This window comes from Dryobates pubescens, chromosome 6, assembly GCF_014839835.1.
Source record: "Dryobates pubescens isolate bDryPub1 chromosome 6, bDryPub1.pri, whole genome shotgun sequence".
NCBI classification, from domain to species: Eukaryota; Metazoa; Chordata; class Aves; order Piciformes; family Picidae; genus Dryobates; species Dryobates pubescens.
Window position 1 is genome coordinate 18,651,454 of NC_071617.1, and position 26,559 is coordinate 18,678,012.

Here is a 26,559-nt window from a genome sequence, read left to right on the forward strand (position 1 = left end):
TTATCTTCCATTATTTTGGGAGTGCAGCTGGAGCCCTTGCCAGTAAAGACTGAGGTAAAGAAGTCACTGAGAACTTCAGCTTTCTCCATATCACTTGTCACCAGTTCACCTGTTTCCTTTCTGAGGGGGCCCACAGCTTCCCTAGTCTTCTTTTTACCAGTAATATACCTATAGACATTTTTACCATTCCCCTTGATCTCCCTGACCAGATTTAATTCTAACTGAGTTTTAGCTTTTCTAACCAGGTCTCCTGCTGCTCGGGCAGCTTCCTTATATGCTCCCCATTCCAGCTGTCCTTTTTCAGCTCCTTGTAGAGTTTCTTTTTGTGTGACAGTGTGTGCAGGAGCTCCTTGATCATCCAGGCAGGTCTCCTAGCATTCTTTCCTGCTTTCCTCTTTGTGGATATACTTTGCTCCTGGGCGTGGAGAAGGTGATCCTTGAACACTGACCAGCTGTCCTGGGCTCCTCTTCCCTCTAGGGTTTTGTCCCGTGACACTTTGGCCAGCAGATCTCTGAAGCCATCAAAGTCTGCATGCGTAAAGTCCAGGGTTGTAAGCTTGGAATACATCCTCCTGGTTGCCTTGAGGATCTTGTATTCTACTGCTTCATGATCACTCCAGCCAAGGTTATCCCTGAGCCACACATTGGTCACCAGCCCTTCCCTGTTAATGAGAACAAGGTCCAGCATAGCACCTTTCCATGTTGGTTCCTCTACCATTAGGAGGAGGAAGTTGTCATCTCTGCATTCCAGAAACATCGTGGGATCTTTCAGTATGTTTTTCTTTCTCTACTAAGCCTGCTCATGGTAATTGTGAGTTAGGCCTCTAACTAGCTTTAAAATCCTACAAACCCTTGAGGAGGAAGGCTAGCATTTTTTGAGATCCTTTCCCAGATTTCTTACAGCAATTGTGCCCCACAATTACATTCCAATTTACAGCATAGATTTAACTCTAACCTCTAACATTTGTATGTCTTTTATCACTTATTTGTGTGCCTCAGAATTAATAAATTATGAAGGAATGCAAATAAAAGGTTTCTCCTAACTTCAGAGAAGAAAGTTCTGAGAGTAACAATTCAGGGTTTTTTTTCAGTTTCATACTACCCCTATAGTAGTAATGTATTAATTGTCTTTGACATTTTTCCTTGTTTAATCTCAACATTCAAACTAGCCACTGCAGTGGAAATGTTCAAAAGACCACCTAGATCAATCCTGTTAATATGTAATAGCATCTGAACACACTCTTAACAGGCACCAATTTGAAAATGTATTGTGTGCTGTCAAGTGTGAACATTTGAAAGAATGATTTTACTGTAAAAAGCGACTATAAAAATTGCATTGTGGAATTTTATCACCTTTAGGATTTCCATATCAAATGAGTGCACTTTACAAGTACAATACAGGGGTATTTTTCTCCTAGTGTATTAATCTGTAGAATCAGCTCAGGATCCAGAAGGCATGCTGAGGTCCTTCATTCCCGTGCATCAGCATCAGGAAAAAAAAGATATATATGCTTTACAGGCCAAATGGGGATTTCACTTATGCTCTACTTGGCTTGAGCCTCATCTTGCATGTGAGATTTTTACTGCTGTTCTTCATGATTTGCATTTTATAACTGAGATCAGAATCTGACTTTTGTATTCAAAATACATCTTCCTTCTCACTTAAATTTATTTTGGTGAGTTTAGACAGATGCAACAGACCTGTGCTGATGTCTGTGAGTCCTGAACAAGAGGGAACATGTTCTATCCCAGCATATTAATGTTTCACCACTTACAAGCATAAAAATGTAAATATAAATACACCTTTTAAAATATAAATCTAAGTATTTTCCAATCTATCTCCAAGTAAATATAAAGAACAGATAAATGAGATATGCTGTTTAGATAAATGAGAGCTTGACAATTTTTTTTTATAAACCATTTCAGGGCTGCTGAAACTCCACAAACTTGGAAGCAAAACAAGCACAAAAAAAGCTCACCTTTATGGCTGCAGATGTCTTAGCACCTCATTTTATCACCCCCACACGAATAAGCTGGTTTCTATTGCTGTTTTCCTTATTACATGTCTAGGTTTAATCTTCTCCTTTCTCTAGTAGTTTTCCTTTATTTCTGAGACACTGTTGCATAAGCAAAATATATAAAATTAAACTAATGAGAATGTCTAGTTTTCTCCTTTCAATTCATGAAACAAGCAAGTGGCAGCAAACATTTACACATCTGTCTAGGATAATCCTGAGTGGAAGCAGACCAAAGGGATGTTTTCCCATGCTCTTCTGTGGCAAAATGGAGGTTTCCCTTGCTTCCATATCTTACATCATGTTCTGGTTTTGTTTCTGTGCTGAAAATACATTTTAGATTTTGTCTTCATATGTAATAGCAGCAAGAGTAACAACAGTAACAGTACAGAATTCGTAAGAATAACAATTATAAAAACAATAACTATGTATTCTTATTCTAGAACACAACAGGAGAAATACTAGCCACCATAGCTGGAATAACTGGAGTTATAATCACTGTGGCTTTAATTCTCATCATGACATCATCCTCTGAGGTCATCAGAAGGTCATGCTACGAGATGTTCTGGTATACCCATCACCTCTTTGTGGTTTTCTTCATTGGTTTAATAATCCATGGTATGGGGTAAGTATCTGCATAAAGTACATGGGGTATATATGAACAGTTTGAGATGAAATGCAATTCAAACCTATAATCCCATGCTTTTCTATTAATAATCTGCTAGGATCTTTGCTTGGAGACAGACTGCAAAATGAAAGCAGTTTTACACACACCACTTTTCTGAGGACTAAAGCTGTAGATTTGTTCTTTCAACTACTCTTCTACCACCTTACAACCTGCATTTTATCAGTGCTTCAGTCTGAATGAACTTTCATTACAAGAAACTGGAGGCCTTACAGATCAGGACACAAACCTTTGTGGGTTCAAATGAATAAGAGACAGACCTCATGCTCACAGATCTTGCAAGGCACTTTGCAAGAGACCTTGTACAAGTCTGACAACCTTTCAGCATATCAGCGGTCCTACGGTGGATATCCCTGTGCCCATTCTTTTCTGCATCTGTAACTGTAAAGTGGTTTTGATCTCTTTCTCTGTAAAGAAAAGAACCACAAATTTTCTCACCATAGAGAAGTATTGTGCAGTAGCAGTAGGCATTATGTTACAAACCAGGTTGAAGTGACTACAGTAACAAACATTGGCATATTCTGCTGCTTCTTCCTTCTGTGCTTTCCCCCATTTCCTTTTCCTTATTTCCTTGCAGTAGTGTTAATGTGAACCTACAGTGCTGTATCTACACTCAAATTTTAATTCAGATAGGGAGTGCAGCTTGAGCGATCTGTTCACAGGACCATGCCAGACCTAGTCCTAAGCCCTTGGTAGCCCTCAAACATGTTCAGTGCAAGGCCCTCATCAGAGACAATTTTGCTCCACAGATCTTTTCCTGTGGACTATCTAGCACACACATGGTGTCAAACTGTAGCAAAGTTTTTCAGATCTAAGGACAGAACCACTTGGTGTTATCATAATCTACTTTTTATGCCTGTTTTGTTGAACATTCAGATGATATTGCCCACCACTGAGGTACCTACAAAGCACTACTCTTGTGATACAAATAAACTTCCTAGCCTACAGCAGTGTGTGTGCATGCCTGTTCTCTGGAGGTACATGGCACCACCATGGGGCAGGGAACAGGCTTGTAAAATGTTTCCCAGTATGTTACTTTTCTTATCTCTTTCCTTGTGATTTGAGAGCTGCCACATTCAGTTTGGCTCTGAGCATTCCTGAAATTGGCCCAATTAATTAGTGCCAAGTTTCGGAGACACAGCTGCAAACAAATGCTGTAAACTGTATCCTAGCCTGATTAAAATGCCCCCCTCCCCTCTCTCTCTGGCAAATCATAGAATCCTATTTCAAACAAGTACAGTGAACCCTTTAAACCTTCAGCTTTGTAAGCTTCCTCTGCTAGCCAGCTGATCAACACTCCTCAGCAAGAGACTTCCCCCCAAAAGGAGACACTTAACAGTTCTATCAATAGCATTCAATGAATACACTTCTTGCTTCAAGCTGGGAGCTCACTGCAACAGAGCAGCTCCCTGATGCCCCAGCACATCCCTACCACTACCCCATTTATTAAAAGGAGTCAAAACCTCAAAGTTTCTTTCACTTCCCACCTCTTTCTCCTTCCCAGGTGGCTGGATAAAATTACTTGAGCCTCTCGCTTAAGCCTACCTTCTTTTCTGTCTTTTCTGTCTGAAGTGGTGGCAGTCACTGCCGTGTAGAAGGAGGTAGCACCCATCTCCATGCCTTTTGTCAGACTAGTGGGCAGGACAAGCTAACGCTCTAGAGCCAAAGTAACTGTGGAAGGGGAAATTCAGGGAAACAATATGAAACAAACAGGGTGTCCCCCATAAAAATCTACCCATAATCAACACCAGCTGAAACCCACTTAAACTGAACAGTCAGGATTGACATGTCTGGGAAACTTCAAACCATTAACATCCTCCGAAGTAAAGAAGCTAGAATTTAACATTTAGAGAGTATATTTTTAATTACAATCCTCCCATTATAGCTGCCGCTTTAAAAAATGCATTTAGAAATGATGATCATATACAGAGGATATCAGAATTTGGAAATCTGTCTAATTTTGCCACAAACAGCAAAATGTACATTTTCTGTGCAAGGACTCTCCACACTTGAGCTGCATTTGTGTATACCAATACTTTAACACACATTTTTGCATTTGGGCAAAAAGTCATGGCAAAGCTAAAGGAAAGGTTAATTGAACAGATAAGAACAAGGCCTGGAATGTCCAGTTCTTGAACTTTCACTTTTCTCTGAATCTGCATTCAATCACTAGTACAAAACCTTGCAAAGAAGCTTATCGGTGATGAACCTTTCTGTTTTAAGCCAGCTTGTTCGAGGTCAGACACCTCAAAGTTTGCTGCTTCACAATGTCACTTACTGTAAGGATCACTACTTGGAATGGGAGAATGCCACTCAGTGCCCTTTGCCACAGTTCTCTGGCAACAAACCTGTGGTAAGAGTGATGTCTGTCTTGTGTTTTTAACTGTGTGTCCTTCTTGGGAGGTCAAATGCCTTAGGTGGTATGGGGCTTGAGTGTATGCTAGTGACTAGTACTTAGTGTCATATTGAGAGTACTTGCCTTCTCCATGTGCATTAAGACAGTGATCCAGACCTCCTCTATAATCAGTATAGATAGATATAGATGAAGAGTGATACATAAAATGTTGATGTCATTCATGCTAAGTTTTATTTCTGGAAGAGCCTTTATTTAGGCAACGCTCCCCATGACAGATATGTATTTCAGAATTGTATTCTATTATAATCTATTTTGGTTTGTTTTTTGGTTGGGTTTTTTAATTATGTGGTATCGCAAATATCCTTGATGTGTTCATTGCGTGAACATAGCCTCCAAGTAAAAACCTTCTGAGGGCAGAGATACAGAAAATACAATTGAACAGTAAAGCTAGGGATGCAAATTAATATTATTATTTTAACTAATAGTACTTTAATATGGATAGTCTAAATACCAAGGGAGAATAAGCTGGAAATAAAATTATGTCCTTGCTTTGGGGCACATGCTTCATATCATCCAGCCCTGATGTCTCAAGTTAGGTAAAAAGGAAAGAATTTTGCACAATAAATTATGAAAGGGAAAGGCAAAAGGTAGGAAAAATGTCCCACAGATGAGTGGTTTCGCTGCAACAAGATTGCAAATCCACAGGGGGTAATTAAGTAGCAGACTTGTAAGTATGTCAGATGTCTAGCATCCAAACAAAATCATTTAACATTTACAGTTCAAGATGTAGCTTGCTCTTATGCAAGTTTTTGTTGTTTCTTCCAAAAAGATAAAACATACCAAAGGAAATCCTAAAGTAAAGGAGAAGAAATAGCATTTGGTGTCCTGTAGTTCTTGTAATGGCTGACATAGATTTTTCTTAAACTATTGTTAGCCACTACCCAACCTGAATATTAATGAGAAAATGAATGCCTCTCTGAAAATTTCAGCTACAATGTCACCACAAAAATCAATACATAGCTACACACCATGAATACAGACTCAAGCTTGCTTCCAATTACATGTCTTGGCATTCATTATCATAAACCTAACTGGAAAGAACTTCCACTTCTTTGTGTCAAACCAAATGTCTCCATACTTTCCTGCATACCCAAGGCCACACTTGCAAGTCATATTACTTTAAATGAATTGTGGTAATACCATACATCATATAGATCATCTATAAGAACAATGATTTGTTAGATGGTTAAAGCGCTATGATGTGGTACCCACAAGACAGCATAGATAGATAGCAGGAAGTCATTCAGAGGCTAAAAAGACATGGTGAAGCTTGCACAGCACGGGTAGGGGAAGGGGCAGACTGAACAAGAAGAGGACAGCCTTGTGCACAGCTGTGATTGCATGGGGTGCCACTGGAGTGCATGCATTGCAGGCCACAGCTCCCAGGAGAGGCCACCACAGCAGTGTCGCTCTCTCAGTCATGTCACATCTGCACCCCTGCCCCATATTTCAGCAGGTACAAGACTGCTCTGTATACCACCAAGGACAATGAAGCACTTCTGTTGCACCTGGGGCATTTGTACTTTTATTCTCACTGCCTCTTGTGAGCCATCACTGCCCTATCTCAATTCACTCTCATTACAGGAGTAAACATTACTTGGGCATGAATACCAACCCCCTGATTTGCTGGCCAGTTGCTATGTGGCCAAGCAGCCTACCCTTTCTGGCAGATGCCCTGTTGTCCCAGCCAGCCAAAAGATATTTTGGACTGAATGCTATGTTGCACTGGAGTGATGGCAGTTCTGAAAAACTCAGATGAGCTCTTGAACAGGGTATCCTGCAACCTTAACATTTCTGTCACATCCTTTTATTTATAGGTAGCACAAATGGAAGGGAGGAAAAACAGGTCGCATCATTATTGTGGCTTCATCTATGCAAATATATTCAAGATGTGAGATTACCCACTGTGCAGAGACACCTGTAGTATTTAGGGACAACAAATGTATTGAGTTTCTGCTATCACCAAGAATCTTCTAGCTTGTGCTGGTTTCTTCCTATTATTAAATCATGCATTTTTTTTAAATTTAATTTTCAAGACTCAACCTTGGGAAATTGCCACTCCATCCTCTTAGCACTTTCTAAGGAAGCCACGTAATTTTATGGCTTGCTTCTCATAAAAGGTATTTTATAACCCCTGTTACTCGGCTTGTGGAGCAAAGTCAATGTTTCAGCAAGTAAAGTTACTCTTTGGAGATTTTAAAAGCCACATGATTGTGGAGTCTTTGGTTTGCTGGAATGAGCCATGTAATTAACAAAACCCAGAAATAAAATAGTATCTCTTCTAGGAAAAAAAATACATTTTTAAAAAATAATGACAATTCAGTTATACCTAATTATCTTAGCCATCAGTGCAACTCAACCCAATCATCAGGCAAGTATCTTTGATTGTTACAATGATCGGTATGCACAATTAGCAAGCACCAGCACAGGAGTCTTCTGCAATACTTAAAATATGACCAGTTAGTATCCAATCAGAAAAACACATTTATTGATAGAGTTGACTAATGGATTAAATGGAAATGTATGGCATTCCTCTAATTGAATATTTGAGACTTAACATTTTCCCATGCAGCATCAGAAAACTCCCAGCTGATAGTTAGACCTACTTCTATCTGACCCCTATGAAATATTCTGGGTTTTGATAAGCAAAAATAAAAGTAGTGCTATGGGTAATATTGTATAAATGTATGCATCTATATGTCTTCAGGACCAATGACATCTATATTAACACCTAAATAGATTACTCATTTTGCCTTTTAGCAGGAAAAGATTCTAAAGGACTGTTCTTGGCCAGAATACAGATAGATATTAGCACTGCTTTTGGAGGGCATCTGTGAAGGAGTCCCATATGTCTGCTCCACAAGAAAGCCAGAAATGCTACAGTAGCAATAGAAATACTGTCTAGAGAAAGGCAAACTGAAAATCACAGATGAGAAATCAAAGAGAATTTCACTTTAGACTACCTGCTGATTTAAACCAGAAATACAAAAATATTTTTGTAGACATTCAAGAACTGTTAATATGCAACTTTCTACAGGCTTGGAAGTGGGTGTTAAGTCCTATGGTGTTGTACATCTGTGAAAGAATTGTTAGATTTTGGAGATTTCGACAGGAAGTGATCATTACTAAGGTATGTTACACAGCTGGCATGTCTGCATGAAAGATACATTATGTCAATGATTTTTTAATCTTTTATAGGTAACCTCTATATTATGAGCTCATTTTTCACTCCTAGCTTCAGTAGCTCTTCCATCATTACCATGGTTTCAGCCATGTATTGATTTTAGGTTTTGCACTTATTCCAACAGCAAGTCAATATGAATATTCCATACAGGACCAAACCTGGTTAATGATGTATCAGACTTTACACTACCATAACACTGACATCTGTGCAGAGTGTCTCTTTCTAACAAACAGAAACCACATTACGCTGCAGCAGTTGCCAGAGATGCCCTTGGCTTCAGCAGGATGTGGTTTTCATTTTCAAATCTGGGCTTCCAAGGAGATTAAGGGTAATATTATCAGTTAGCATAAATAGTCAAAGCTTCATTAATACCACTGCGATGCTTTATCCCAGCTGTAAATATCTTTGTGTGCTAAGAGCCTATTTAAGTCGCAGCAGAATAGATGGGGAATGCCACAACTGAAGCAGCCAAGCCCATACATATCAAGCCAGAGATCAAAAACAGGCTTATCTTGTGTGCGGGGAAAAGCATGTCGGGTAAGTCTTGCTGCTGATTTCACACAGTGGCTGTCATCTAAAAATCTAAGTATACTATGTGTGACATACAAAATTGGCTGCTTAACTGAGATTTATTTTTAATAAAAGTACATTAGAATTGAGCTCAGTGGGCTTTTTCTCTTCTTGTCAAACCAACAATAATCCCATACACGTTAATTGTGTTACAAGAGAGTAAAACTGGGAAATTATTCCAATCTATTAAGGAATATTTTTTGCACGGACTCTGCTCAGATAGAAAGCTGGAAAATTGTTGAATTGTTACAGGCTGTCCTTTGCCTCTTACTGCTCTTACACACCACATGTGCTCTCAAGCTATTGGGCAGCCACAAAACTGCAACATGAAGTTTAGGACATAATCTACAAGACATGTAAAAATTACTGTGCATCCCAGTTTGCATCTACTTGTGATTGAACACAAGTAGAAATGATTGCAAAGTCCTCTGTAACCTAATGGAAACAAATGGCTGTGCATCTGAAGTAAAATAAAACAGGCCTTTTTATTATTGTTTAGGTGGTGACACATTCCTCTGGAGTCCTTGAGCTTCACATGAAGAAACATGGCTTCAAAATGGGACCTGGTCAATATATCTTTCTACAGTGCCCATCAGTCTCACAACTAGAGTGGCACCCTTTCACCCTCACTTCAGCACCTGAGGAGGATTTCTTCAGTGTTCACATACGGGTTGTGGGGGATTGGACTGCGGCGCTCTTCAAGGCCTTTGGAGCAGAGGAAAAAGCTTTCAGGGAATTGTGGATGTTACCAAGGTTTGAATAATTCATTCTACATTGTAAAACAAATGTTAACATTTTACATTTAATTAATTTTGTGTGTGTTCTTTATGATACAGTATTGGATTGCAGTTCTGGATCCATAAATATGCTATTATGCTATAAAAACCCCACAAATATTGACAATCATGAACTTAGGCCAACAGCTACCAAGATTGATAACTAATCCAAGATTTTAAGTCTATGTCAATATCTACATTGCTATCAGTATCATCGAAATCTCTAACATCTATATCTATGACTAAAGATAGCAATGTTTATGAATAGGTGATTAAGAGCTGATTTAAAATGAAGCTAGAAGCTATCGGCTAGTTTTGTGCCTGGATATTTATGCTCCAATGACACTCATCACCTGCCATGCAAAATTCCAACTTTTCCCTTTCAGTTACTTAGGTATTTTGTGGCCCAAGAAACTTCTGCCTGAGCCTTCTTTCCAGCAGTCTCCCTCAACTCTGTCTCCAGTTTCCAAACCCTGTTCCTCTTTATAAGTTATTGGCATTCAAATCTTGTATCTGTGGCATCTTCATGCAAGCAATAGGCTGATGCTCTGTTGTTTCAAGTCAGCAGGGCTCCACTGAAGTTAATGGAGCCATGCTGACCTACACCAGCTAAGCATCTATATATAACTACACCAGCTAAGCATCTATATGTAATGAATTCAAACCATGTAGTTCCTTGCAGGCATAGTGAGGATTTTCACCAAGGAAGATCCCAGCACAGGATCATTTCCATTCTGGTGGAGTGTGTAGGGCCTGGGACCAAAGGGGCTATTTTCCACCTGGAAAATTTCTTCTGATAAATGAGTTCTAGTAAAAATGAACACTCAAAGGCACTTGTTTAACTACATTTACATAATTCGGTGGGACTTGGATGCTAAAGAACATTCACCTTAAAATCTTACAGACAACACTGAGCTACAGAGGCACAGCTAAAGTTGGGGGCAGAGAAGAAAATCTGGTCCAGTCCTTGCATTATGTAAATTAATAAGAATTAGAAATGAAAGCTCTGCCTTTGTTAAAGGCAACTGGAATGAGAAGTATGCCATTTCAGCAGAACTGGAGGAAAAAATGTCAAAAATGATTGACAGCCAGTGTAAAGAATGAGAAAGAGAAAAATGTTATCAAATGTTGCTTGCCACAATCCAGGGTTGAAATTAACAGCGCTGTCATATACAAAGATCCCTCTTTCTAATCTTGTTAAGGTGCCTAATGCCATAATTCAATTGCTTTCTTTCAATATATTAAAAGGGCTGTCTCAGTCGTTAAGCTATCAATAAAGTAGAAAACAAATCTTTTTCAGAGGTTTCAATATCTAAAGATAAACACTGAATTGGCAACTATATTAAAAAATAACATATAGCAGGAACTGAGCAGAAGACAGGAGGCATGGAGCAACTGAATCACAGAACCACAGAATAACAGAATGTTAGGGGTTGGAAGGCACCTCGAAAGATAATCTAGTCCAACCCCCACTGCCAGAGCAGGGTCACCTATAGCAGATCACACTGGAATGCGTCCAGGTGGGTTTTGAATATCTCCAGAGAGGGAGACTCCACAATCCCCTTGGGCAGACTGTTCCTGATGTGTTCAGGTTCTAAAAATAAAATATGTATATTGCAATTAATAAAAGAAGACTGAAATAAAATGTATGTTCATTTATACAGAAAGCAAAGACAGTTAGTTGTGATTTCTAGCCAGTTTGAGAGATAAGACCATAAATGAGGTAAGACCAAGATGTGAAAATACTGACATTCCATGTTATGCCTCTTCAGGATTTTGGCTCAATTGCTGTTTTAATACATTGTCCCCAAATGTAACCTCTCTTAAAGCCAGGAGTACTATGCAATCATGATGATTATCAAATGTTTAAACTCCAAAAATAATATAAGAGTTTGTTAATTCTGTTTTTCCAGAACTAAATGTTTCCTCTGCTTTCCCTAAAAGTGTAATGCTTCTTTTTAATGAAATTATGTAGATGAACACTAAGAACATGGACAATCAAAGCCACAGCTACACACAGTCCAAAACCCTGTTTTCTGCTCCTCCTCTGGAAAAAGCAAATGTTTGGGGTTTTTTGTCACTTTATTTCCTCCCTTCCTCCATCCTTTCTAGATCAAATGAACAGGTTGTATAGCTCAGTTTCTCTCTCTGCTTTCTCCTCCCTACTTCTCTGAGTTTTTCAATTTGGCCAAGCTCTCTAGCTACGGCTGAGGAAGGCATTCAAAACACTGATGCAATTTGTCACCAGAGGATTCAGGAGCACACTGACAAGACTAATCTCTGTAAGGAATGATTCAGAAATCATTGATCCTGTCTTGTAGCACAGAGACAGGTTAAACAAACTCTTGAAACCCCTTCCAGATCCATTTTTACTCAGTCTACTAACAACGAGAATTGCTCCTGAGACCACACCGAACTACACAGAAAGCTTACCTGAAAGTCCCTTTTCACATATACGCACTGTTAAAACATTTAATTCTTTCTGCATTTGAATATTTGTTTGTGGTATTTAAGCTGAATTTCAAAGAAGATTAATGCAATAAAGGGCATAAACCAAGAGAAAATATGGCAGAAGGAAAAAAATAATTGATTTTTCCTAAGGACTCTGTGCTAGCTAAACCAACTTCCAGAGCACTTATGTTATTAACAGACTGGACAGAGTATTCCTAAGCGTTGTATGTATTTACATATCATGTTGCTAGAGAAATGAATCTGATTATTTAATAACATTTTTTATCTCTAATTTTGGCCACAATGAATGCCTTAGCATCAGTAACACTGATTACAGGAAATAGTAACATAAACAAGTGTTTCTCCTTATGTCAGATACTAAGTACAGTATTATTGCCAAAAATGTATTTCTGAAATATTTTTTTCATAAAGAGCTAAAAAAAATAATAGTAGTTTTCCTTGCATATGATGGCCTCATTCTTGCTTTCCCTTTTATTATTTTAACACACATAGAGAACTTTTCAGAATTATTAATATAATCTGTTCCTCTTTACTTTGAGATATATAATATAGAAACTAAAGCTCTAAAACAGGATGCTTTTCAGTAATTTGTAATCAAATATGCAAATTCCACAGCTAATTTTGGACATGCAATTATATGACGAATCACATTTCAGAAAGCCAAAAATTTGCAATTGCATGCTTGAGTAGATGGCCAGGCCCCAAACCCACGTGGGTACTTTTGTTCTCTCACTTCCGAAAAAAAACCCCACAGTTGCTTTGCTATAAAATGGCATCCAGTGAAAATTAAATGTGTTTGTACGGGTAATTTGTGTGCCAGCTTAGACACACCTCTTCCCTTGTATTCTAACAGCAGTTCAGTTTTGAAAATATGTAACCCAACAAATGTTAAGCTTTCTGTCATTTTATATGTTGCTGACCCTTGACTAAATGTCCTGTTGTGGTAGACTGGCTGTGGATGGGCCATATGGATCTGCAACCACAGATGTCTTCCACTACCGAGTGAGTGTGTGCATTGCAGCAGGAATTGGAGTCACACCATTCGCCTCAGTTTTAAAATCCATTTGGTACCAATGCTGCAATTCTAACACAGTACTGGTGCTGCAAAAGGTAGGTGGGAAAGTTTATTGCTCCATCAAAAAGTTCCACAAATAAACTGATTTTGAAAGGTAAGAGAAGCAGGTCAAAGGTACAGACTCATTTGAGTGCTTTAACTTGGTCTCAAAAGCAATTGCTCACTTTCCAAAAGCCTCAGGAGCTGTTCTGTGCTGGGGTCTCCCAAATTCACTGTCATTCCCTGAGGAAGAAGGTAGACCTAGATGTGGGTTTTTGTAGTAAAATCTGAAGAATTAGATTTTCAGTAACAATGATATAAATGTGGAACATCTTCCATAGCTAGACAGAGAATTACTGAGCTAAAAGAAAAATTTTCCCTCTTTTGTACCAAAAATAAACGCTACAAGGTCATCTGAGACAGAAGTGAAGGGCAGCACTTGCTCCTTGTTCAGCTGCATCTTTCATGAGGGTCTTTTGGCTGCATGTCCTGGTCCAGAATGCTGCATTCAGCAATCATTACCTGCTTTTCTCACCTTGCAGTCAGGATATTAGACAGCATAGAAGGAATAGAGCTATACAGATCAAGGTACATGTTACTGCCTCAAAACACCTAAATTATTTTGTTCAAAGAATATACTAAGGTCTGTAAAGCATGGATGGCACCAATTAACATACTCTTGAACTGCTAACCTGTTATGCACCTTCTGCTATGGATATGTGAGATTGCACTGAGGAAGACAGGTGAAAAAGAGATAATGGGTGCAGTAGGGTGAGGCATAAGAAGGTAACAGAGGGAAAAAAAAAGGCATTAACCATTCTCTTCCCTATCCATCATGTTAAGTGGTAGCTTGTGGACCTTACAGCTTCTTTTAGCTTATTGTCCAGTGCAAAATATGAATCAGGAACTGTCCAACATTTCACATTTAAGGACAAATGTTGAAATTGCATTGGAACGGACAGATCTCTGAGAAGAGCTCAGAGCTGATTGCAGGACAAAGGGACTTATCTTTTTAAACGAAAGAGTGTTAAAACTGGCATCTTAATGACAAGCTGCCACTGAAAAAGCATCTGGGATTTTAGCAACTGAGGAGTTGAGGACAGGTTCAAATTGCCAGGGGGGATCTTTGAGGCAGAAAAAGTGCTGAGAGGAGGGAAATAAAAATGAAAATATGTGCTAGATGTGAAAAGATGTGTATCTGCAAATACTGTTGTACCAGACTGATCTGACTGCACCAGAATGATCTTTTCCCCTGGAAGGAGAGCAACATATATGTATATACACATTCTATATGCATATTATTAATAATCTATAAGTATATACAAGTAAAATTTGCTAGCGCTGTTGTTATCTTCAGGGGGAAAGAGCAGAATTTAACTGTGCATAGAGAGTATAGTATACCTCATGGTGTTCATCCATAGTTTAGGGAGAACCTTAGGTAAGTGTACCTACAAAGATAAATACATGGTGCATTCTGCTCTGAATATATGGTTTTCTGCTCTGGAGTTTGTGTTTTTTGCTGAATTTCTGTGAAATGCAAATGTATCATGACTTCTATATGTTCTTTCTCTGTATCTTGGCTTCCTTACTGGTGCAGTGGGAATATTGACACTTATTTTTCACAGGTGTTATGAGGCTAAGCTTCATCGAGGCTTCTAAAATATTTTGAAAGCCTGGATGAAAGGTCCTGGGGAAGTACACAGAATTACTTTAAAAATTTAGCAGTCAGTGAGAACGATTAATCTCAGGGTTGCTCCACACTTTTTTTCCCCATTGGTTAAAAGCTTCCACTTGTGGTATAATTACAAATAATTTAATCTTCCTCAAAGTATTCAGCACTCTCTTTCTGCCATGATGAGTACCATAGAAATGTCTATTAAGGAAATAAATAAGAGGTTTTTCCTTTTTTAACAGCTTCATCTTGATTTGAGTACAGCTATCATTACACTTATTGAACTAATATTTCTTAGTGTTGCCCACATATGGTTGAGATATAAATACTCATAGCATCTATAATGTCTGCAGCTGTATAATTTAAAAAATCCAGCAAATCAAAAGGAGTACACATTTATCTAACTGAGTCTCCACAATTAGATAGCCTTAGAGCCTTCATTTCCCTTTTATTTTTTTTTGTTGTGAGGAAGAGCACTACTACTAGTCACGGCTGGAAAGTTTGCACTGGCTTTGCTTACGTGTAAAATGATCTTCATACCAGTGGTCTTAATTTTTCAGATCAATTGCTGTTGAAATTGATAGAATTGTATGGATCCCTCAAATGCTAATATTTGTAAATATCCACTTTCTCTTTTACCCAACATAGGGAGGTCCTATTGAGGGTCACTAAAGATCTGCCTAGTCCAATATGTTGTACCCCACAGTGGCTCTCCACAAGCATCTAGGGAAAAGTAAATAGACCAGAAAATCGTAGGATGATAATTCTTTAGTGGACACTTTCTTACCCTTGAGCATCTTGCTGTTCAATAATGTCTCGATACAAGAGCTGTATCTCTGTGTCCTTAAGTAGATTTTTCTTCCATGAATTTATTTAATTGCATTTTAGACCCATGCAGACTTTAGACAGCCACAGTATGTTGTGGCAGTAAGTTCATCTACATTCTGTGAGAACAAAACCAGCTTCCATTTGCTTTGAGGCTGAGCATCCCTACCTGAGCTAACCTGCTTCAAGCTCTACACCAGCCCTCAGCCTTCTCTGGAAAACAACTTTTTCTGAAAACTTTAAAACCTAGGATCTTTTAGCTGCCAAACATAATCATCTTTCTGATGTGTTTGAGAACACATCATGAGGCCTTTTCCTTCATATTTAGGGGTATGAATTAGAGCCTGTCCTGCATTTATGTGAAAGGCTACTTGCTGCCACTCTAGCTCCATGGCAGTGCCTCATGCTGGCTGTCAAACCGCCCATCCTGGCTGTCAAACCGCCCATCCTGGCTGTCAAACCCCCATCCCCTGCATACCCCAGGCTGCACCTTACGTGTTGCATCTTACATGTAGTAGCTAACTGGAACAATTAGCTCGGCTAAGGAAGAGCTCTAAGAGCTTTTATGGTAGGCTGCAGCCCACAGGTGGTGCGATGTACTCAGGAGTAGGAAGGACTAGGGTTTTGCAAAGCAGTGCCCAGATGCAAGTGTAAGAGGGTTTTGCAGGGGCTAGTTATGTCTAAGAGGGAAAAAGCAAGAGCCAGGGATGAAAGTACCTCCCTGGGCATCCCCTGCTTCATCATCTTTTATATTCTTTTAGTGAAAAGCTGGCTTTGCCTAGAGCTGCAACTCCATTGATGTCTTCAGGGAGTGGGAAGAAACAGATGGATGATGATCGGCAGATAATTATTAATGACTTTCCATATGATGGACACTGATTTACCTTTCACTTTATAGGAAAGAGATATTGAAACCCTTGCTCATCTGCTGTACAAAATTCAGGATGTGGAAAACTGAATGATTAACATGCATGAATTGCAAGGGAGCAGAGTATTACAGAAATATAAGTGACTGCTCAAACTTCTGCATTACAGCAACACTGCATCTAACTCATTTTGGAAAAACAGTGCTTGGAAAATTTAAGACAGTTTACTTGGACAAGCCATCAAGCTGACATATGTAGTCAGTGGGGGTAGGGTGAGTGGAGACTAATGAAACAAATATAAACCAGATTTTTAAGGATCCTAAATATAGGCGTCATAATAAGTGTTTCACTGGCACTGGCTTTATTCTACAGCTTTGATAAGGATTAATTTTGTTATGCATTTATTGTCTTTCAATGACACATGTAATACATGGTGTTATGCTATGGGCAGTCACTGTAAAGAAAGGCTGACTTTTTTGTAAACATCATTTATTTTAACATATTATAGTAGCTTTTTTTTCTTTCTAAGATTATAATTGTGGCCAAAAAAACCTTCCTATGATGATAGTGTTTCTTCATTACCAAATGCCCTCCACCTTTAACATGAAAATTAGAGGTAGTGCAATGGGTACTGCAGCAGAGGAGGCAAGCCAGAGATTAATTTAAGGAATTTCTGCAGCTTCAGAAAGCTACATCCTTTCTTGGGAAGACTGTGCCAGAGGTGGCTTGACCCAATTCAGTTGGACTGGCTGTTACCATGACAGCTAGGTCTGCAACCAGCTAAAAGAACTCCTTCAAATTCCACAGCCTGATAACCAGAAACCAGTCCCCCATTTTGAAGACCACATTATCTCAGCTCATTGGCTAGCTTTCCTTCCTCTTTCCCCAAGTATGCTTGTTTCCTAGTCTTTCCCACATGTTCCCAGTTGCTACTCCATGCACAATTTATTTTCCTTTAGAAGCACATGCCTCCTCTCCACACGTGTACTAAACACGTATTTTCTATAAGATAAACTGCTGAAATAAGACCAACATCAAGCAGAGGCTGAGGGAAGATATTTTTCAATACAAAAAACAGCCATGGTGTGACACAGACTGACAGCACTCAGTGTCCTGATTTTTGAGGTGCTGAGGAAACAAGCAGGAACTTCAGGACTCATACTCAAAAAATTACATAAAGGTTAAGGGTATAAATATCATCTGGTTTTAGTAATTTTAAATAATGCTGTTGTTGGTCACAAAAATTAAATGCTATAAAGTGAGTGGACTTGCTTTTTCCTCATAACCTATGCCAGTGTAAACCAGCAGCAACCTTCTTTATAGAGCAATGCTGCTATACTTAAGGCAAAACATTGAAACAGAAAGAGGAAAAGCAAAGAGCCAGGATGATACTAAAGTTCTTCAGACATTCTTATTCCTGGGCTATAAAACTAGCCTACTTAACCCTGAAAGCTTTATCTCTGTTTCCTGGGATCATATTTCCTTTATATTTCTTCAGAAACCACAGACAGTCTCTTACAGTACACTCAGATCTAGGAAACATCAGAAATTACTGTTACTTTCATTTACCAAATTTCTCCTGAAGCATAGCATGGCCACATTTTTTCTCCCATCACCTTACTAGAAATCTGACAACCTAGTACATTAAATCTTCAGGAAATCTCTTTGTAGCTATCTGGTTTATTCTCTGATTTTTCACTTCAGAAGTGTCTAATGTGGATCTTGATCTCATTAATCCTACAGAAAAGGGCTACACTTTCCAGATCATCAGAGCTCCCACAATGATTGTCTTTGGGACAGATCTTCCGGCTTACCTTTGATATTGTGGTATAATAAAAGACAGGCAGGCAGGTGTGTGTAAAGAGGGATGAGAAGGAGGAAATCAAGGGAAATCAAGTCACAATAAAATGAGTTCCAAATATCCACTCATTATAAGCTTAAACATTGTACTCTGTGCTGCTCTTTTTTTCATCTGAAATGGTGTCTTTGGAGGTACTACAAAAATAATTGCACTCACAATTTACATTGCCCAGAGGCCCAAAAGTAATGATGGATTGTGTGGCAAGAGCTACAGAATTTAAGTTATAAGAATTGCTGTGAGGCCCCAGGGAGGCACTTGGGCAGATGTCCAGGGAACTTCAGACGTGCATCCTTTGGGTGGTGAAGGAACTCGCAGTCTAGTCATCTACAACAGCCGGACTGGCTTGAGACAAGTGACTGAGCTAAAATCAGCACACCATGAGTGTAGGAGATTTCCAGGTGGGAAATCCTGACTGTCCTGAAGACTGCCTCACATAGCTCCTCCTTGTCCTGATAGGACAACTGTATGTCTCAGTGTGCTGACTAAGATCCTGAGAGGATAATCTCAGCAGTGCTCAGACTCTGCAGGCAGTTCTTGCTGCAAAACTGATTAACTTGTACACAGATAAAATATTTGCAAATGGTCAGCAGACTGCAGTAGAAGAGGAACAGGCAGAAATAAGCCATAGAAATTAAAGGATGGTAAATTAGCTTCTCGGTGACAGATCCTCTCATAGAGAGGATTTGATCCCAGTCTCTAGTTTCCACCTGGGTTACAAAACTTTAATAAAAAGCTTGCCAATCCAATAGACAACTGAACCAAGATCCAGTATATGGAAGATGAAGCTAGAGAAATCTGAATGACAGAAGCTGTAATTTTTAATTAGAGAGGAGGCTTTCAACCAATGGAAAACCAATCATGGGAGAGTGATTCATTTTAGCCCTTTGGCAACTTTAAAATAGCATATTCCAATCTAAACCATAAATACAATAAGAGAACTAGGGGCATTCTGTAGCCTGTTTTATAGAAGGTATATGTCTTGAAGAACATCACTGTATTTTGACCACATCAACTGTTAACCTATAGCATAAGGTGAAACAGAAATTCCTTGCTTCAGTGGTGAATAAAACCAAAATTCCATTTTAAATGTTACTGAAAATAAATCAAAAATTTCAAGGAACAATCAATAGTTGCAAGAAATGCAGTGTTAGGTATTATAAGCCAGAGTTAGGTATTATAGCCATAGTTCACTGGCATGGAGAGATGGAAAATGTGCACATTACTATCTTAATATACATCAATATATTCACTCAATGTTTTAGATTAAAATGAAACTTTTAAAAGATCAAAATCACATCATCCAAATTATGTGCAATTCTTCTTTAATTTACAAAGGAGAAGTATCACACACTATGTGGTTAATGAGTTGAGCCAACCAATAGGAAGTTTTATTGAAAGCTTGCTGCTTGTTAAATCTCTTTACTTTTATCTGACAGGTTTATTTTTACTGGATTTGTCGAGACCCATCAGCATTTGAGTGGTTTGCTGATCTTCTGTTCCATTTGGAAACAAAAATGGCTGAAAAAGGGAAAGATTATTTTCTAAGTTATCATATATTTCTCACTGGCTGGGATGAAAGTCAGGTAATAATGAAACTCATACAAATTTGAGTTAATGTACCTTGCTTTTCTAGTATGGTAACATATGGAACAGGAACAGCTGAATAAATGATGGATGAAGCAGAGAGACAAAGAACTGTAAATATAAAGACACCAAGCCATTTGTTTCCATTTCGTAGTTAGGAAAACAGGAGTGGAGAAATTAGGCAAGTGATACTTCCAGTACTATATTTTGGTTTGGGCAGTGTTGATTACCAGGTGTCTCACAGAAAAGTGTAGAGAGCTCTTTAGCACTTGTGAAGGGACATTTTGTCCACATCTTTCAAATGGTCTTTAAATAGATTCTGGCACTTTTGTGCTGAAATATGGAGGTGTGTATAAAAAGTGTTGTTTTAGTTTACTCTTGTTATTTACTATAATTTCTGTTGTTCATATACATGCCCAGTGCACTTTTGAAACCTGCTGTGATTGGAACATTTTGGCAACAAAAATCTATGGTCTAATTCATGTTGTTTGAAAAGATGTTTTCTCTGACTGATTTTAAATATGCCATCTCATAGTTTCATTTGATGGGGTTTCATATGATGCCATTTTTGAGGCACTTTAATCCTTAGACTGGGTCAATATTATTCAATCTCTTTAGTCTTTACCTAGACTCAAAGGAGATGATTTTTTAAATTTATTTTTTTTAATAGATCAGTCAGCTCACAGTGCAGAGTTAGGCACCTGCCAAAAAGAAAATCTTGCAGCAAAGTCTTTGCTGTACTGTTTTATTTCCTGCTGTCTCATTTGAATGAAGGACCGTCTAGTAGTGATTAAAAAAAAACATAAGATTTCATAGAACTCTTACCTTCTTGCTTCTGCTGCCACAAATGCCACATTGTTTCTTTATTCTTTCCCTAGGCTTTCTGTCAAGTAATGAGGAATGTGCATAATGCTGTATTCAGAAAAATATACTTCCATTGTGTAGTATATGGCAGTTATAGAAACCACCAGTCTGCATTAGCACTATCACAGGGTATTCCCTAAAACTTGCTTTGAAAGAAGCTATTGAGGAATCTAACAAAAACAAGTTGTCCTCATCTCTCAACTGTCATCATCCCACTTTCTTCTTGGGCAAATATCAGGCTAGAAATCAGATAGGGAGACAGCTATGCTTGCTGGGATGTCTGACTCACTTCACCCCTGTGCCCTGCACTTTTCCAAAGTGCCTCCTTTTTCTCTTTGAGCCCTGTTTTCCAGTATCCTGTCAACACTGTCTCATTATCCTGTGTTGCTGGCTAGGTGATACAAGAGCATCCCGTACACTGGCCTGCCTCCCTGCCTACGCTTGCTCCTGGAATTGTGCAGCATCCCACTTTTAATGGGTTGTGGAAAAAGAGGAATGCTTTTCAGTGGCTACTTCTATTCTCATCAAATACAGGGAAATGTGCTTGGTAACAGTTCCAACTTCTTTAAGACATCCATCCACAAAGTTGTCTCATCTTATAGGTATTTCTTTAGTAAATTCTAGTTCATTACTCCTCAAAATTTGAGAATCAGTATGAGTAATACTTGGATACTTGGATTACTTGGAAACAAGAAGAGCAACATTCTTCCCATTCTCTCTGTCTCACCATATAGATGACCAACAGCTGGGTGAAGCTCAGCCCAAGCAGGATGGACAATTTACACCTTCTAATGCACCTTTCACTACTGGCGGGTGTTTTCTTCTCAGATATAAATGTTTGTTCAATGCTTCAAGCTCTTTGTAGATTCCACATTGGCAACAGATGGTCAAACAGATATGGCACATTTCTGCCTCTGCCTGGACAAGAAATCATGTTTCAGACTACTGTTCCCTGCAACACCCCTGAGATTCCTCGGCAACTTTAATGCTGTGAGCTATAGCAAGGGCTAACACAAACAATCTTGGAAAAGTTCCACTTAATGCGAACAGAAATAGCCCATCTGCTCAGTGGCACAATTTTGCTGTAAACAATTAAAAATTCCTACATTTCCTCATCTCCAACTACCACCAAACACTTTAAGCTCTTTCTTAGGCTATTCCAAGTCTACTGTGACATTGGCCCAAAACAACAGGAACCTTTTTAGGCACATGACCTCTTGTGTCAACTGTGCTTGACCAGAATAATTGAGTTGTTAATAAAAGTGGAAGACTCATTAGCATAAGAAATATACAATATTCCCAGTATATAGATCTATTTTTTATCAACCACTTCTGCAAGAGAAGATAATGACGCCTTGTTCATGCTAGGGTGTGAACTAAATGTAAAGCCCATTTTTTAACTTAGCTTTGCTCTGGTAGTTTCATGACAGTGATAGTAATGATGATAGTCTGTAGTGAAAACAAGCATATTACTCCTACACAACAGCAGCACAATTAGGAGAGATGGTGGCTTCTTTTTTTTTTTTTTTTTAACTGCATCTCAGAAGTACTCAGCATGGTATTAAGTATAGCACAAGATGTGAGAGACAGTAAACACCCATGAAAATCAGACTATTTTTTTTCTTGGCACTAGGAGCTATGCAGCTCGCTTAGGTGAGTGCTTCTTCTGAGCTGATCCGCTTTCTGCACCTGCCTCCACCTGAGGACAAGAGTCAAAACACTCAGGCTGGTGCAGTCACTGGCTTTTCCATTAGTGGTAGAATGCTCTGGACCTCCTTAAGGTGCATATAATTGCTAATATTTATTGTCAAATGCTGTTATAGTACGCTTTGCTACCTTTCCTAATGTGGCAGTTTAGGCTGGGTGCCTCCTGTTGCTGCCAAATAGGTTACACCTCCGGTGTCCCGATTGTCCAGCCCAGTGGGTGGACACAGGAGACAGTGTATTTCATATCCATAATGTCTGGCACTCTATAAATCCATCTGCAAAGTCTTTCACTTCCTCTTTCTTCCCTCTCTGCTCTCATGGGAGATGCTCCCTAACGGGCAATGGTGGGGAGTTATCTTTCTTAGGCCTGGCTAGGCTTTAATGCCAGGAGGAGAAGGGGGAGGGGCAGTCTCAGACCTGGCCAGCCTGAGACTAGCCTAGCGCGGCGGGAGGGGGAAGAAAGAGCCCTGGGGGTTTGGGATATACCCTCAGGTGGGGAGAATGGAAGTGCTGGGAGGCTTCTGGGTGTGCTGTAGGGGGCTCTGTATGCTTTGAGTTTCTTTTGTCGCTATGCTTGTAGCTTTCTGTACAACACTAATTGCTTTTCCATTTAAACTTTCCATCACTTCTTCAATCCGTTTGTGTGAGTGTCATTCTTTTGACCCTTTCAGGGGCAAGAGAGGATCTGCCTGGCCTCAAACCAGGACACCTAAATTCCGACTTGGCCTTAGCATTGTGACTGTCACTTCAGGATCTGCAATGAAGGAAATGCAGGGTGACATAGAGGCTGAGAAGAGGTTCAAGAATCTAAGATCTTTCTGTAAAAGTGACTGAGGCACTTAGGCCCAGGCCAGTAAAGACAAGTATTTAATCTCAACTCATTGCAAACATTCCATCTCAAGAAACAACTCCTTTGAAGTTTCGGGCACTTTTGGAACTGCTTTTTATTATTCCAGTAACATTGCAAACTCTTGAGTACTCCTCTCTGATAATTACACCATTTCCTTTCCCCCATTAATACTTCTGTCTTTCACAGTGAACCAGAATTATTGCTTTCTCCTCTTACTTGGAAAACATGTTGTTCACCATAAAATTATTACCTTGTAAATTTGCCTTTAGGCTACTCATATAGCACTACATTATGATGACAAGATGGATGTAATTACTGGTTTGAGACAGAAGACGCTCTATGGAAGGCCAAACTGGGACAAAGAATTCAAGCAACTAGCTGAAAACCACCCTAGGTAAGGCAGGTTGGCTCCTAACCTTGTTAGGTAACTCTTCTCTCAGCAGAAACAGTGGGAGGAGAGGAGGGCAAAACATTCTAAATGACCCTTTTAAAATAATTTAGGGGGTTTTTTGCTGCGTGGAAAGAAGATTTATGCTTAATGAAGATTTTAATGAAGAAATCTCGGAAAGAGAATGCCAATAAAATCTAATTTTTGGACAAGAAAATCTAATATTTAGAAGTATTTCAATATCCTGGCCTTTGTCCAGATATAATTGAAACACACAATCCAATTACTGTTCAGCACAAAGGACAAAGTAGCATTAATTTCCCTTGAAGATGGTTATTAAAGAGATAAACTGTGATTTTTTCCTTATGATGTCAAGGATATGTTTGTTCCCCTAACATATTTGGCTACTCTTGCAAGACTATGCTGTTCTGTTATTAGTTCATCTCTGCTGGCAAAGACAGTTCATTTGAACTTGGTGGATTCGTTAGTGGTCTGAGAAAAGCTTCTTTGTTCCTGAAAGTCTTTGAAGCAAGAATTTGAAATAATTTGTGTTCAGCAGTAGAAAATTCCAGAAACTTTGTGACTCTCTATGATTTTCAAACATTTACCTACTAAGGCAAAATAAAGCTTGCACTTGGGAGACAGAGATACAAAAAGATGAAAACTTGTTTTTTAAAGATGAAAAAGACCCAAGAAAAAGCTGAAACGGAGGAGATCAAGGAGAATATAGCAAGCTACAAGAACACCATAAAATTGCAAAAGTAACAGTAATAGAGAAACCACTTGATGGAGGTCAAAATAAATATAATCAGGAAACATGAAAATAGAAAAAGGTCAAGAGCAGAAAATATTATTTTTGAAAGACCTTTTATAGGGATTTCACTGCATAAACAGAGCTTTTAAAGTTATAGTTGAAATATTACTTTTTGTCATTTTCATAAAGTACAACTGAGTCAGATCTGTTTGCCTCCTGCTCAGGGAGGGAGATAGGCATTAACTTTCTGTGGTGGATCTTGTGGCAGTTTCTTAGAAAGCCAGTGCTAAGGTGTCAGAAAAGAAATCTTTGCACAAAATAAGGATTCCTTATAAGAAAAAAATACCCTACCTTTTCTTGCTCTGAGTTACAGAAGGTTCAAAAAGCAAAGAAACTCAAGAATTTCTATTTTGTGATGGAACAATTGGCTTTCACAAATTGACTAAATTTTGGGGTCCCTGCATCTAGGTTCATGTACTTTCCTTTGGCTGCAGCAGTATCTCTTAGTAGATTAGGAAGATTATAATACTCCAGGTTAAACCTAGTGCAATTGAGCACCTGAGCAATATGAACCCTACTTCTGGGGACTATGGCATGGGCACCAATATCATATTTGCAACCTCTCCTTTACAGGAGCCTACTTTTTGAAACTCATGCTGTCACTTGTCACTTGCATTGCATTTAGGTACATTGGCTCTCTCTGGTAGCACAACACATGTTTATTTGTGTGCACATACATATGTTTTAATGCAATATGTGCTGTGTACTTAGAAGCAAACCCTGTAAGGTATTTTGCAGCAAGCAGCCAGGATTCTAGATCCCTGTAACAGACGTGTGCTTACAAAATTGTTAGTAACATTAGTCATATTCTTATTTTATGGGAATGTTGTTATTAAAGCAAATATTGGAAAAGTGTCTATAGGCAGAAAAGGGTTAAAATGAGAAGGAAGGAAGGAAGGAAGGAAGGAAGGAAGGAAGGAAGGAAGGAAGGAAGGAAGGAAGGAAGAAAGAAAGAAAGAAAGAAAGAAAGAAAGAAAGAAAGAAAGAAAGAAAGAAAGAAAGAAAGAAAGAAAGAAAGAAAGAAAGAAAGAAAGAAAGAAAGAAAGAAAGAAAAAGAAAGAGAAGGAAAGAAAGAGAAAGAAGGAAGGAAAGGAAAGAAAGAAGGAAGGAAGGAAAGGAAAGAAAGAAGGAAGGAAGGAAAGAAAGAAAGAAAGAAAGAAAGGAGGAAAGAAAGAAGGAAAGAAAGAAAGAAGGAAAGGAAGAAGGAAAGAAAGAAGGAAAGAAAGAAAGAAGGAAAGAAAGAAAAAGAAAAAAATTCAGAAGTAACTGAGAATTTTGTGTATTTTTTAGAAAAAAATAATCAGTTCAACTGGAGAAAGCACTGAAAATTTTCAGTGTTTGGTTCTCTGATTAAGAAATGCTATGAAGGTCAAGACTAAAGAACTGTCACTTAAAATAGTTTGTGACCTCTAATAAAGCCATTTAAATAAGTAATGAAAAAAAAAACACACTAAAGTATTACAATAATTATATTGTACTTTCTGGCTAATACAATTTTTTTCAAACTTATTTCTCAAAAAATAAACACAACATTTCAAAGGATGCAAAGCCAAAGGCAAACAAAAGGTATAGTTTATCCATTTACTCTGTTACTCTCATGTTTTCATTGTTATTTTGATTACAGCAACAGTATTGGAGTATTCTTCTGTGGACCCAAGACTCTCTCTAAGATCCTTCAAAAGACATGCAACTCATATTCATCAGTTGATCCAAGAGGAGTTCACTTCCACTATAACAAAGAAAGTTTCTAGGTTGCAATTCTTAGTGATATAATCAGCATTATCAAATCATGGATTTTTTTTGTCAGCTTCTCCTGTCCTCTACTCATTTTGAAGCATTTGGGCCAAATATTTTGAGTTGTAAATTGAAGTAGACATGTTAACTTCAGTAGGAAAATGCCATCTTATGTCAGCTAAAGATTTGGACCCTACCCTTAGCCTTTCCTTCAGAGCACTG

The 26,559-nt window shown here is 38.6% G+C and overlaps 1 protein-coding gene across 1 annotated transcript in view; it reads left to right on the forward strand.

The window, feature by feature from the left end:
* Window positions 1-26,354, forward strand: part of NOX3 (NADPH oxidase 3) — a 42,574-nt gene extending 16,220 nt beyond the window's left edge. Inside the window, exons 6-13 of the mRNA XM_009907191.2 lie at window positions 2,459-2,640; window positions 4,924-5,053; window positions 8,154-8,246; window positions 9,370-9,623; window positions 13,066-13,228; window positions 19,833-19,979; window positions 23,671-23,795; window positions 26,228-26,354. Of these exons, the coding sequence (XP_009905493.2) occupies window positions 2,459-2,640; window positions 4,924-5,053; window positions 8,154-8,246; window positions 9,370-9,623; window positions 13,066-13,228; window positions 19,833-19,979; window positions 23,671-23,795; window positions 26,228-26,354 (1,221 nt within the window). The remainder of the gene's footprint in view (window positions 1-2,458; window positions 2,641-4,923; window positions 5,054-8,153; window positions 8,247-9,369; window positions 9,624-13,065; window positions 13,229-19,832; window positions 19,980-23,670; window positions 23,796-26,227) is intronic.
* The last annotated feature ends 205 nt before the right edge of the window (window positions 26,355-26,559 follow it).